Genomic DNA, 14,195 nt, shown 5'->3' on the forward strand with positions numbered 1-14,195 from the left:
AAGGCTTTCCTCCCAAACAAGTCCAGTGCCTGAGCCACTCTACCTGGGGGCGCCGAGGCATGAGTCCTGAAGCTCCTAGCTTTGTTTGAGGGTGGATTTGACTACCAGAGAGTGGTGAGGCAGTTGGACCCTCTCGAATCCGGGAGCCTTCAGGATACAATACTGCATATCCACTATTTTAGGCTCGACCTGTTCTGAGAAGGGAAATTCCCAGTTCCTTAACAGTGCATCCTTAAGGATAGGGTGCAATGGTACTGTGACCCCTTTGTTTGGAGGATACTCATAGTCTAGGACAGTTAACATCTCCGCCCTGGGCTATTCCTCCATTTCTAACTTAAATGGGATGGCAAATGCCATCTGCTTGACACAACTAGTGAAAGAGAGAAACCCTTAGGTGGAGATTTATGTCTCTCTTGAGGTACCTCATAAGACTCCTCCTCCGAGAAGTAGTGTGGGTCCTCCTCCAAGTCCTGTGAATGGTCCCACTCAGATTCTTCACCATACTCAGAACGGGTGAATGAAGCTTCCTTCTCTGACGTTGAAAGTGGTACTGTATGTTTTGATGTCGACACTCTTTGAGATGCCAGGGTCAAGGATCTCTGCACAGGCATGGGTTGAGCCTTAGGAAAATTCTGGGGGCTGTTCCACAGTTGATGCAAGCACTCTCGATGCCTGAGTGGACTGTGCCAGCTCCTCCCTGAGGATGGCTCGGAACCGCTCATCGAAGGAAGGCACTGACAAAGGCAGGAGAGCTGTGACAACAGCGGGTCTGAGAAAGTGTCTGTGTCGAACTAGTAGCAGGGACCTGACTGCCCGGAGACTTGTGCACATTTTCCAAAGAGGAGGAGTGCTCCTCCCATTGTGTGTTGATGAGGACTGATGCTTATGCTTCTTGGGCTTCCCCGATGCTCAGCACTGCGATCCTTTGGTGCCAACGAGGACGCCATCAAACCCATGTGTGTCCTTGGTGTTGGGTCTGATTGTGACCTGTCCTGGGACCTAATCTCAGTGGCCAAACCTGAGAGACCTTCTCGATGCCGGTGCACTCCCAGTGGATTCTGAAATCTTGGCAGCCATCAAGGTTGATGCTTTCAGTGCCAATGACGATGTACTGGCCTCTGAGGACCCAAAAGTCTCTTCTGTTGGACCTGCTGCATCCTCTTGTGTCCTTAACTGCATTTTTAAAGCTCATGGTTAGGTCGAAGGCACCTGATGCAACAAGAGTGCAGATCTGTCACAGAAATCACCTGTTTATATTGGATGCACATTTGAAGCCATTGAAGCCGCTAGGGATCTCCTGGGACATCGAGAAAAGAATTGCAGCCAACATAAACCCCTAAATTGTGAACTGAAAATGGGGCAGTATTAAAAATGAGGTTGGTGTTCTGGCCTAAACGGGCCTAGCAACTAGCGAAAAAGAAATGATACTTGAAGGGTCAAAAAAACTACTAAAATTAAAAGGAAATAAAATACACTGACAAAAAAATGAAAAATTATTGAAAAAATGGGGAAAAATATCTGAATGGGAAGGCACTGCAAAAGACAGAGAAAGACGAAAGAGCTCACCTTTATCCACGTTTGTTCACCCCTTCAAAGAAATGTAGTAGATTGGCGAGGCAAGATTTCCCTTCATTAAATCCATGTTGGCTTTGTTTCATTAATCCATGCTTTTGAATATGCTCTGTAATTTTGTTCTTTATAATAGTCTCTACCGTTCTGCCCGGCACTGACGTCAGGCTAACTGGTCTATAATTTCCTGGATCACCTCTGGAACCTGATTTTAAAATTGGCGTTACATTGGCCACCCTCCAATCTTCCGGTATGTAACCAGGCGCCTCTCTTGTGCAGCCAGGGATAGAACAATCTCCTCTAACCACAGGCTCCCAGTACAATGAAGGAACAGATATCCACCAGTAACTTCAAACTCAAGGACTTTATTCCATGCAGGTTTCTAGTACACAGTTCCAACAGCAGCATAGCACATACCAGGATTCAATACAGGCTTACAGGCTTCAGTCTGGGCTCCTTATCCAGTGCACAATAAACAGTAATTCAATTCCCAGGACAAACAGTTCTTTCAGTTCATCATCACATTTCAGTCACCAAGTAGCAGTTTCTACCTTCTATCCTCTTTACCTTCAGGAGAGTTCAATATTTTAGGGACTCCTTCTACCCAATGGTTTTCCCCTGCATCAGCTTCACAGTGAATTCAATACTTTTGGGACTTCCTCTCACCCAAGGAATCTCAGCCTGCTTCAGTACTTTAGGGACCTCCCTGCCCAAGGATTTTCAGCCTGCAACTGCTTCTCTCCTTCTGCTTCTCTCTCCTGAACTGAACTGCACTCCTGGGACTCCTTCCCACCTGCCTAATTAATCCCTGGTTTCAGCTACCACCACCCAATCATTCTCCTTCCATTAGCTTCCTCACACCCAAACCAGCTGAGTTAAGCATTAGACTAATGAGACCAATGATGAGCTCCTGCACACAGGGTTTCCTAACTCTTTCCACCTAGTGGCAGCCACTCTACACAACCTGCCAGCTTACATCCATGTCTTCCCCGATTGCAGCTAGGAGTCCAGTCCAGGTTCTTCATCTCACCCTCTGGCTCCTTGCCTGCAATGCCTTCTGGGACTTGTATTTCAGACTGAAACTGCCTTAACCCAACTATCCTGGAGGGGACTTTATCACAGATACCATACTTGATTTTAAAGATAAATTACATATTACTAACAATAGTTCTGTAAGTTCATTTTTCAATTCTATCAGTACTCTGGGATGCATACCATCTGGTCCAGGCAATTTGCTACTCTTCAATTTGTCAAATTGCGCTATTACATTCTCGTTTTACACAGATTTCATTTAGTTTCTCTGACTCTTCAGCTTTGAATACCATTTCTGGCACCGGTATCTCTCCCAAATATTCCTCGGTGAAGACCGAAGCAAAGAATTCATTTAATCTCGGTTGTAGCCAATCAAATGACTCAATGGTGTCGAAAAAGGGGCCAAGCACCAGAGAAAAACAAAGGAGAATCCAACTGAAGTCAAGGCCTACAAGTGGCCTGACACAAAAAATAAAGAAACCTAAAAGCAGGCAAAATAAATCAATACAATAAGGGGATGGGAAGAAGAGACCCGAAACATGGGAAAATACAAAATACCCTCCCCCCCCCCCCAAAAAAAAAAAAAAACTAGCCAAAAGGCACTCAAAAAGCTCTAACAGACCAAGCTGTGAGGAGCACGAAAAAACTACCACATCCTGTCCTCACTGGGGTAAAAGAACTGCAGGAACCGTGCTCTCGCAGCAGGCAGGAAGGCACTCATATATGTGCAGTGGAGTGTGGCTCATGCTCCACAAAGCTCTTTTAAGCTCATTACAAGCTCCAGACATGGCAAAAGCAGGTCGCATTACCCACTTGTGAGAACTATTGGCCTGCTTGTCCTCGGAGAACAAGGACACCTAGTTTCAAATCAAGCTGCTGTGACTAAGCTGTTGTGAGCTTAGGTCACATCCTAGTATCTTCCATTTCTTCATGTACTGACAGCATAAGCTCTCTGGGGAAGGGATTCAGTGTAGCAGTATGGGAAAGAGGGCCATTTTTTGATATTTGGATTGTAACTTGTTTTGGAGTACCCAAGAAAGGACAGAAATCAAATTAAACAAATTTGTAATTTGTTCTATGGTGTCCTGATTTAGGGTGCTAAATAAATAACAAAATAATAAAACGCTGCCTATTGAAGCCTATCTATTGGGGGAAGCCACCAACGGTTGTTTGGGGGAATTGGCAAAGGAAGCAGTGATTTTATTAAGGTGCTCCCATGTCTATGTGGAGGTGGAAAGTACATCCCGTCCTGCCCCGCTCCCCCCACTCCCACAATCACATCCAGATTTCTAAAAATCCCTGCTCTCTCTGGATATGGAGGAGCTGGAATGTGCAGCCCTACTCCTAGTTTACAAGAAGTTTTAAATTTGGCAAGGCTTCTTGTAAAATTATTTTGACTTGGACTTCTGAATTCTCTTCTGCAGGTTCTTTCTAAAATCTGCTTTTAAACTGCCAGGAAGAATGACAGAGCAAAAATGTGACAGAAATTTGTGCACTGTGCATAATAGTTATGCTGTTCTTTGATATTGTATTTTTCTACAAATTATCCCCGATACAGGCAGTGCTGCAGAAACATGGCCACTTTGGATATTTTATTTGACTGATGTTTGAGAACCAGTTTTTATATTACATATATTTTGGGTTCCATATGTAAAGGAATAATTTGGCTTAAAAGCGAATGCTACATACCTGTAGAAGGTATTCTCCGAGGACAGCAGGCTGATTGTTCTCACTGATGGGTGACGTCCACGGCAGCCCCTCCAATCGGAAACTTCACTAGCAAAGTCCTTTGCTAGCCCTCGCGCGCCCGCGCGCACCGCGCATGCGCGGCCGTCTTCCCGCCCGAAACCGGCTCGAGCCGGCCAGTCCAGTATGTAGCAAGACAATACACTTCAAGGGAAGACACAACTCCAAAGGGGAGGCGGGCGGGTTTGTGAGAACAATCAGCCTGCTGTCCTCGGAGAATACCTTCTACAGGTATGTAGCATTCGCTTTCTCCGAGGACAAGCAGGCTGCTTGTTCTCACTGATGGGGTATCCCTAGCCCCCAGGCTCACTCAAAACAACAACCATGGTCAATTGGGCCTCGCAACGGCGAGGACATAACTGAGATTGACCTAAAAAATTTACCAACTAACTGAGAGTGTAGCCTGGAACAGAACAAACAGGGCCCTCGGGGGGTGGAGTTGGATCCTAAAGCCCAAACAGGTTCTGAAGAACTGACTGCCCGAACCGACTGTCGCGTCGGGTATCCTGCTGCAGGCAGTAATGAGATGTGAATGTGTGGACAGATGACCACGTCGCAGCTTTGCAAATTTCCTCCATGGTGGCTGACTTCAAGTGGGCTACCGACGCTGCCATGGCTCTAACATTATGAGCCGTGACATGACCCTCAAGAGCCAGCCCAGCCTGGGCGTAAGTGAAGGAAATGCAATCTGCTAGCCAATTGGATATGGTGCGTTTCCCTACAGCCACTCCCCTCTTGTTGGGATCAAAAGAAACAAACAATTGGGCGGACTGTCTGTGGGGCTGTGTCCGCTCCAGATAGAAGGCCAATGCTCTCTTGCAGTCCAATGTGTGCAGCTGACGTTCAGCAGGGCAGGAATGAGGACGGGGAAAGAATGTTGGCAAGACAATTGACTGGTTCAGATGGAACTCCGACACAACCTTTGGCAGAAACTTAGGGTGAGTGCGGAGGACTACTCTGTTGTGATGAAATTTGGTGTAAGGGGCCTGGGCTACCAGGGCCTGAAGCTCACTGACTCTACGAGCCGAGGTAACTGCCACCAAGAAAATGACCTTCCAGGTCAAGTACTTCGGATGGCAGGAATTCAGTGGCTCGAAAGGAGGTTTCATCAGCTGGGTGAGAACGACATTGAGATCCCATGACACTGTAGGAGGCTTGACAGGGGGCTTTGACAAAAGCAAACCTCTCATGAAGCGAACAACTAAAGGCTGTCCTGAGATCGGCTTACCTTCCACTTGGTAATGGTATGCACTGATTGCACTAAGGTGAACCCTTACGGAGTTGGTCTTCAGACCAGACTCCGACAAGTGGAGAAGGTATTCAAGCAGGGTCTGTGTAGGACAAGAGCGAGGATCTAGGGCCTTGCTGTCACACCAGACGGCAAACCTCCTCCAATGAAAGAAGTAACTTCTCTTAGTGGAGTCTTTCCTGGAAGCAAGCAAGATGCGGGAGACACCCTCTGGCAGACCCAAAGAGGCAAAGTCTACGCCCTCAACATCCAGGCCGTGAGAGCCAGGGACTGGAGGTTGGGATGCAGCAGAGCCCCTTCGTCCTGCGTGATGAGGGTCGGAAAACACTCCAATCTCCACGGTTCTTCGGAGGATAACTCCAGAAGAAGAGGGAACCAGATCTGACGCGGCCAAAAGGGAGCAATCAGAATCATGGTGCCTCGGTCTTGCTTGAGTTTCAACAAAGTCTTCCCCACCAGAGGAATGGGAGGATAAGCATACAGCAGACCTTCCCCCCAATCCAGGAGGAAGGCATCCGACGCCAGTCTGCCGTGGGCCTGAAGCCTGGAACAGAACTGAGGGACCTTGTGGTTCACTTGAGATGCGAAGAGATCTACCAGGGGGGTGCCCCACGCCCGGAAGATCTGTCGCACCACACGGGAATTGAGCGACCACTCGTGAGGTTGCATAATCCTGCTCAACCTGTCGGCCAGACTGTTGTTTACGCCTGCCAGATATGTGGCTTGGAGCACCATGCCTTGACGGCGAGCCCAGAGCCACATGCTGACGGCTTCCTGACACAGGGGGCGAGATCCGGTGCCCCCCTGCTTGTTGACATAGTACATGGCAACCTGATTGTCTGTCTGAATTTGGATAATTTGGTGGGACAGCCGATCTCTGAAAGCCTTCAGAGCGTTCCAGATCGCTCGCAACTCCAGAAGATTGATCTGTAGATCGCTTTCTTGGAGGGACCACCTTCCTTGGGTGTGAAGCCCATCGACATGAGCTCCCCATCCCAGGAGAGACGCATCCGTGGTCAGCACTTTTTGAGGCTGAGGAATTTGGAAGGGACGTCCCAGAGTCAAATTGGAGCAAATCGTCCACCAATACAGGGATTCGAGAAAAATCGTGGACAGGTGGATCACGTCCTCTAGACCCCCGGCGGCCTGATACCACTGGGAGGCTAGGGTCCATTGAGCAGATCTCATGTGGAGGCGGGCCATGGGAGTCACATGAACTGTGGAGGCCATGTGGCCCAGCAATCTCAACATCTGCCGAGCTGTGATCTGCTGGGACGCTCGCACCCGCGAGACGAGGGACAACAAGTTGTTGGCCCTCGCCTCTGGGAGATAGGCGCGAGCCGTCCGAGAATCCAGCAGGGCTCCGATGAATTCGAGTTTCTGCACTGGGAGAAGATGGGACTTTGGGTAATTTATCACAAACCCCAGTAGCTCCAGGAGGCGAATAGTCATCTGCATGGACTGCAGGGCTCCTGCCTCGGATGTGTTCTTCACCAGCCAATCGTCGAGATATGGGAACACGTGCACCCCCAGCCTGCGAAGCGCCGCTGCTACCACAGCTAGGCACTTTGTGAACACCCTGGGCGCAGAGGCGAGCCCAAAGGGTAGCACACAGTACTGGAAGTGGCGTGCGCCCAGCTGAAATCGCAGATACTGTCTGTGAGCTGGCAGTATCGGGATGTGTGTGTAGGCATCCTTCAAGTCCAGAGAGCATAGCCAATCGTTTTGCTGAATCATGGGGAGAAGGGTGCCCAGGGAAAGCATCCTGAACTTTTCTTTTACGAGATATTTGTTCAGGGCCCTTAGGTCTAGGATGGGACGCATCCCCCCTGTTTTCTTTTCCACAAGGAAGTACCTGGAATAGAACCCCAGCCCTTCTTGCCCGGATGGCACGGGCTCGACCGCATTGGCGCTGAGAAGGGCGGAGAGTTCCTCTGCAAGTACCTGCTTGTGCTGGAAGCTGTAGGACTGAGCTCCCGGTGGACAATTTGGAGGTTGAGAGGCCAAATTGAGGGTGTATCCTTGCCGGACTATTTGGAGAACCCACTGATCGGAGGTTATAAGAGGCCACCTTTGGTGAAAAGCTTTCAACCTCCCTCCGACAGGCAGGTCGCCCGGCACTGACACTTGGATGTCGGCTATGCTCTGCTGGAGCCAGTCAAAAGCTCGCCCCTTGCTTTTGCTGGGGAGCCGCGGGGCCTTGCTGATTCGCACGCTGCTGACGAGAGCGAGCGCGCTGGGGCTTAGCCTGGGCCGCAGGCTGTCGGGAAGGAGGATTGTACCTACGCTTGCCAGAAGTATAGGGAACAGTCTTCCTTCCCCCGAAAAATCGTCTACCTGTAGAGGTAGAAGCTGAAGGCTGCCGGCGGGCGAACTTGTCGAATGCGGTGTCCCGCTGGTGGAGAGACTCTACCACCTGCTCGACTTTTTCGCCAAAAATGTTATCCGCACGGCAAGGCAAGTCCGTAATCCGCTGCTGGACTCTATTCTCCAGGTCGGCGGCACGCAGCCATGAGAGCCTGCGCATCACCACACCTTGAGCAGCGGCCCTGGACGCAACATCAAAAGTGTCATAAACTCCTCTGGCCAGGAATTTTCTGCACGCCTTCAGCTGCCTGACCACCTCCTGAAAAGGCTTGGCTTGCTCAGGGGGAAGAGCATCAACCAAGCCCGCCAACTGCCGCACATTATTCCGCATGTGTATGCTCGTGTAGAGCTGGTAAGACTGGATCTTGGACACGAGCATAGAGGAATGGTAGGCCTTCCTCCCAAAGGAGTCTAAGGTTCTAGCGTCCTTGCCCGGGGGCGCCGAAGCATGTTCCCTAGAACTCTTAGCCTTCTTTAGGGCCAAATCCACAACTCCAGAGTCATGAGGCAACTGAGTGCGCATCAGCTCTGGGTCCCCATGGATCCGGTACTGGGACTCGATCTTCTTGGGAATGTGGGGATTAGTTAATGGTTTGGTCCAGTTCGCAAGCAATGTCTTCTTCAGGACATGGTGCAAGGGAACAGTGGACGCTTCCTTAGGTGGAGAAGGATAGTCCAGGAGCTCAAACATTTCAGCCCTGGGCTCGTCCTCCACAACCACCGGGAAGGGGATGGCCGTAGACATCTCCCGGACAAAGGAGGCAAAAGACAGACTCTCGGGAGGAGAAAGCTGTCTCTCAGGAGAGGGAGTGGGATCAGACGGAAGACCCCCAGACTCCTCGTCAGAGAAATATCTGGGATCTTCCTCTTCCTCCCACGAGGCCTCACCCTCGGTGTCAGACACAAGTTCACGGACCTGTGTCTGCAACCTCGCCCTGCTCGACTCCGTGGAACCCTGTCCACGATGGGGGCGTCGAGAGGTAGACTCCCTCGCCCGCATCGGCGAAGCTCCCTCCGCCGACGTAGTCGGGGAGCCTTCCTGGGAGGTGGCCGCGGTCGGTACCGCACGCGGTACCGACGTCGGGGACCTCAACCTGGGCGATGGGCCAGCCGGCGCCACGCTCGACGGTACCGGTGGCGCAAGCACCGCCGGTACCGGAGGGGTAGGGCGCAACAGCTCTCCCAGAATCTCTGGGAGAACGGCCCGGAGGCTCTCGTTTAGAGCGGCTGCAGAGAAAGGCTGAGAGGTCGATGCAGGCGTCGACGTCAGTACCTGTTCCGGGCGTGGAGGCTGTTCCGGGCTGTCCAGAGCGGAGCGCATCGACACCTCCTGAACAGAGGGTGAGCGGTCCTCTCGGTGCCGATGCCTGCTGGGTGCCGAATCCCTCGGCGACCCAGAGCTCTCGGTGCCGACACGGGGAGGAGACCGGTGTCGATGCTTCTTCGATTTCTTCCGAAGCATGTCACCGGAGCTCCCCGGCACCGACGAGGAGGACGTCGAATCCACCCGTCGCTTCCTCGGGGCCGAGACTGAAGAAGGTCGATCTCGGGGGGGCTGTACCGCAGGAGCCCTCAGGGTAGGCGGAGACCCACCCGAGGGCTCACCGCCACCAGCAGGGGAATGGACAGCCCTCACCTGCACTCCACCCGATGCACCACCGTCCGACGACATCAGCAGACGAGGTCCTGGTACCACCGACGTCGATGCAGCTATCCGATGTCTCGGCGCCGATGCAGAGGCCCGATGCCTCGATGCACTCGATGCAGGGGCGGCCGAGGAAGATGGTCTGGACGCTGACGACGTCGATGCACTCGAAGATCCCGGTGCCGATGCCGACGAAGAGCCCGAGAACAACACGTTCCACTGGGCTAGTCTCGCTACCTGAGTTCGCCTTTGAAGCAGGGAACACAGACTGCAGTTCTGAGGGCGGTGCTCGGCCCCCAGACACTGAAGACACGACGAGTGTCGATCAGTGAGCGAGATAACCCGGGCGCACTGGGTGCACTTCTTGAAGCCGCTGGAAGGCTTCGATGTCATGGGCGGAAAAATCACGCCGGCGAAATCAAAAGCCGAAATGGCGAAATTCGAAGCACCAAATTTAGAGGGAGAAAAAATCTCGACCGAGGCCGAAAAAAGGCCTACCCCGACGACGAAAGAAAACTTACCGGGGCAAAAAAGCTGGAAGTACGGGGAGGATTTACACGAAACCCGGCGGGGGGTTTCCGGAGCACTTCCCGACTAGGACAAAGCTTTCCCGAAGGAAAAAAACACGTTCAAACAAATTGGACGCGCGAGGTCGACTTTCCGGGGCTCGACACGGCGAAAACACGACCGTACCGAGTGCGGACAAAAGAAGACTGGCCGGCTCGAGCCGGTTTCGGGCGGGAAGACGGCCGCGCATGCGCGGTGCGCGCGGGCGCGCGAGGGCTAGCAAAGGACTTTGCTAGTGAAGTTTCCGATTGGAGGGGCTGCCGTGGACGTCACCCATCAGTGAGAACAAGCAGCCTGCTTGTCCTCGGAGAAAAAAAATTCCATCCTGACCACTGGCTAAATTTTGACCACAAAAATAAATGGTTGGCTAAAATGTATCTCGCTTAAAAAAAAAAAAAAAAAATTTCCACAGGGAGCATTCCTAGGGTGTGGCTCAGTCCTAGGGATGTACACTCATTTGTAACGACATATCATTTCATATTTAAACAGCAGGCCTAAAGTTAATCTGATTAACCTTTGACCTAATTAGTTAGCCCAATCTTTTCAGACTGAATATCTGTATAAAAGTTAACTAGATAAAATCATTCTTTTAAATTTATTTTGTCAAAAATCAATGACGTACAAAATTTAATGTTTGTTTATATAAGGCTATTGAGTCCTTACAACATAATTATTCTTTTTGCCCATAATTTCTGCTACTTTTTGCTATCTAACAATGCATTACTTCAGTCATCGGTTACGGATAAGTCACTTCCCCCACCCTTATTCTATAATAGGATGCTTAAATTTACACATTGATTGCGTGGATAAATTTATAGAATACTGCCACCCACGCAGGCATGTGTATTTACATGTGTACACAGCAGTATAGCACCTAAACACACTAAACGGCCATAGCATGTAATTGTCAAAGGGGCGATCACATAGGTAGGCCATAGGCGAGGCTCTGACTTTCATGGAAAACTTACAAAATACTGTAAGTTATGTGCGTAACTGCTGCAATTAGGTACTAACATTTATGCCAGCCACAGGCATAAACGTTTGGGCTTACATTTAGGCATGCCATTGTCGACTTACACTAGTATTGTATAAGAACACTTTATGCACTTAAGTGACCTTATCGAGCAGGATCGCTGTCCATGGAAATATGGCGCCTAAATTGTGGTGCCTACTTACAGAATTGTTCCCATCTGCCTCTGTACAGAAAAATGGTCTAGCAGCCAATGCTACTTTCAATCAAAGCGAGACAGTCAGAGTTTTTCCCTTCTTTATACATAAGATTTTCATGGGAACAGCTCTTCAAAATCACTGCTCTCAATATCCACAGATCCTCTCCCCCTCCCTGTCTTTTTTTTTTTTTTACATAGAGTTGTATTTACTAGAGGCACAGCCACTACGGGGATGGGTTGCCTGCCATTCTAGGCCTAATAAATGAAAGCAATCTCATCCTACCTTTCTCGGTTTCTTCGGGTTTCATCTTGCTCCTTGAGGTGTCTCCTCCTCTGTCGTGCAGACAGGATGGGTGAAGCCGAAGAAGTCCCAGATTCAGAGTCCTCTGAACTCTGACCTCCTGAGCCATATACGTCAAAAAGATGCTGTTCCACAGCTGACCTGATTGTCCTTTCTAAGAACCTGTCAAGCAGTGCAAGACATAATTATTTAAAAATTTCTGAGGCCACAAGAAATTTCTTCCTGTTGAAGTATTCATATTTTCCTTTACTGATTGGCAAATCTCACAGTACCTAAAAATCACATCTTACAGTCATTGTGCAAGAGTAGGAAGTGATGTGGAATACAAGTGATGTTGAGTAGAACTATGTATGTGCTTTGTTTGAGGAACCCAAAGTACAAAGCTACTATCAGTCTCCTAATGCTACATCAGCTCAAAGGTTACGATTTCACAGAACAAGTGGAAAAAGCATGATTCATTTCCAACCCCTCTGTGTGTGTCTGTTTGTGTTTTGCATGTGTGATTGTCTCTGACCTGGAGAGGAGAGGGGAGGGGAGTCTGAATGGAGATGTACCCAAACATTCTGCTGGTTTGGAAAGTAATAAAGTTAAAACAAGTGTGATAATATATCATTCTATCAGACGACAATATCAAGAGATTTCAAGGTATGGATTTTACAGGATAAACCATAATGTGCCACTGACTCACCACAAAAGCAGTACACATAGCAACCAGTAGCAAACTACATGGGTCATAGGTGCCACAGCAATCATTAAGAAAGCTATATGGATCAGTTGCTAGGTTTCACAGTACAATTTCCAACAAAGAAAAAGAAATACATCTGAATCATTAACAGCCAGCTCAGCAGGGTGTGGCAACAGTGAGGGGAAGGGGCATGATTGGTAGGGAAAACATATGGAGCATTCCTCATGGAAGCCTTTCCAATACCACTGTGTGTGTCTGTGACTGGGAGGGTAGAGAAGAGCAGAGACAGTTTGAAAGGAACAATTCTCTGCTATGTTTCAGCATAACAGTATTTCTATGCTGTTGAAACTGAAATTTTGGGTCATTTTTGGGGGAGTCCATTTCTCTGGAACTCATGTCCATTTGGCCTGTTTTCCAATTCAACTGGGGTAATTCTATAAAGTGGGTATGCGCCGAGGGGAGGGGGTTTGATGCACCGAGGGGGGGGGGGTTGTCTGCTGTGCCGTGCTTGTAGTTTTTTGATGCGCCGCTCCCTGCCACTTGCTCAGAGCAAGTGGTAGGGAGCGGCGCACTCACAGCTGATTCCCAGGCAGGGGGAGGAGTAGGGAAACATGCGGAGCAACTTGCTCCGCGTGTTTCCCTACTCCTCCCCCTGCCTGGGAATCAGCTGTGAGTGACATCAGCCTGGCTACGGAGCCTAGCTCAGCAACTCCAGGAGCCATGGACACAGGCAGTCACACATTAGAACGTTGGTGGTGAGAATTATTATATACTACTACTACTATTTAGCATTTCTATAGCGCTACAAGGCGTACACAGCGCTGTACAAACATAGAAGAAAGGCAGTCCCTGCTCAAAGAGCTTACAATCTAATAGGATATGTTATAGAAATGTGTTAATCTTATTCTTGTCAGCAAACTGTTACTATCTGGCCTAGGGAATGGGTTTTATACCTCATTGCAGAACTGCCTTCAGATGATGTACAGTAATTCGTTTCTTAGAGGTCTGCATACTGCACAGTGTCACTGGCTGTGTTACAATCATATCATGCATACTGATTATGTAATAATGAGAACAGAGCCACAGGTAAGTGTTATGTAATACCTTCGTAATGAAAGGCTTTCAGAAAAACAAACACCATTAGCTGATGTGTGAAAGACAAGTAGGGACAAAAAAAAGCAGTACACTTTTAATGCACTCTTAAAGAGGTGCCAAGGATCTTGGGCCCTATTTTGCTTTGTTACCATAATCCTCCCTAATTTGTTTTTCAATGTTTAGCTTGGTGTTGAACTGGCAACTTAAAAAGAATAAGTTTCCAGAGCCATTCTCAGCACCACAGCTCAGTACACATACTGCCTGTTTCCTGAAATGTCTCAAATAGCATGAGGTGGGTAAAGAAGAGAACAAGATAAATGACAGAAAGAGTGGCAAAGAAGTGGAAAGAATTAGAAAGCTGGTGAACACAATGAAATGCACAAGAAAAAAAAAACCTGGAGGGACATATTCATTATTGTCCATCCCCTAATACAGCTAGAAGCACGCACACTTGTGAGAGCAACATAAAAAGGGGGTGCGGATAAGTAGCAGAAGTCAAAGTACATGCGGATAATTTGACATCTCTGCACATCATTTCCGGTTCGTACTATGTATTTCTGCTGTGTGTGCCAGCCCTCATTTTCAAAAGGGAAATCTGCAAGGGGGATGACTTTGTAGTTCCACAGGATACAAGTCCAATGGCCAGTTTTAAGTTTGCTCTCTTAGTGGGTAATTTTATTAAGGATTTTTCACACATATATGCCAGTATAAAATTACCCCATGTGTACAACTACACACTATGACAAGCAGGCACATACTTACACCAGCCA

General features: G+C 49.1%; 1 protein-coding gene across 2 annotated transcripts in view; it reads right to left on the reverse strand.

Annotated features, from left to right (window-relative positions):
- The window catches only part of FAM13A (family with sequence similarity 13 member A), a 501,662-nt gene that overhangs the window by 97,648 nt on the left and 389,819 nt on the right, over window positions 1–14,195 (reverse strand). For both annotated transcript variants that reach the window (XM_030190686.1, XM_030190687.1), the window contains one exon: window positions 11,628–11,807. In XM_030190686.1, the coding sequence (XP_030046546.1) occupies window positions 11,628–11,807 (180 nt within the window). The remainder of the gene's footprint in view (window positions 1–11,627; window positions 11,808–14,195) is intronic.

This window comes from Microcaecilia unicolor, chromosome 2 (genome assembly GCF_901765095.1).
Source record: "Microcaecilia unicolor chromosome 2, aMicUni1.1, whole genome shotgun sequence".
Classification (NCBI taxonomy): domain Eukaryota; kingdom Metazoa; phylum Chordata; class Amphibia; order Gymnophiona; family Siphonopidae; genus Microcaecilia; species Microcaecilia unicolor.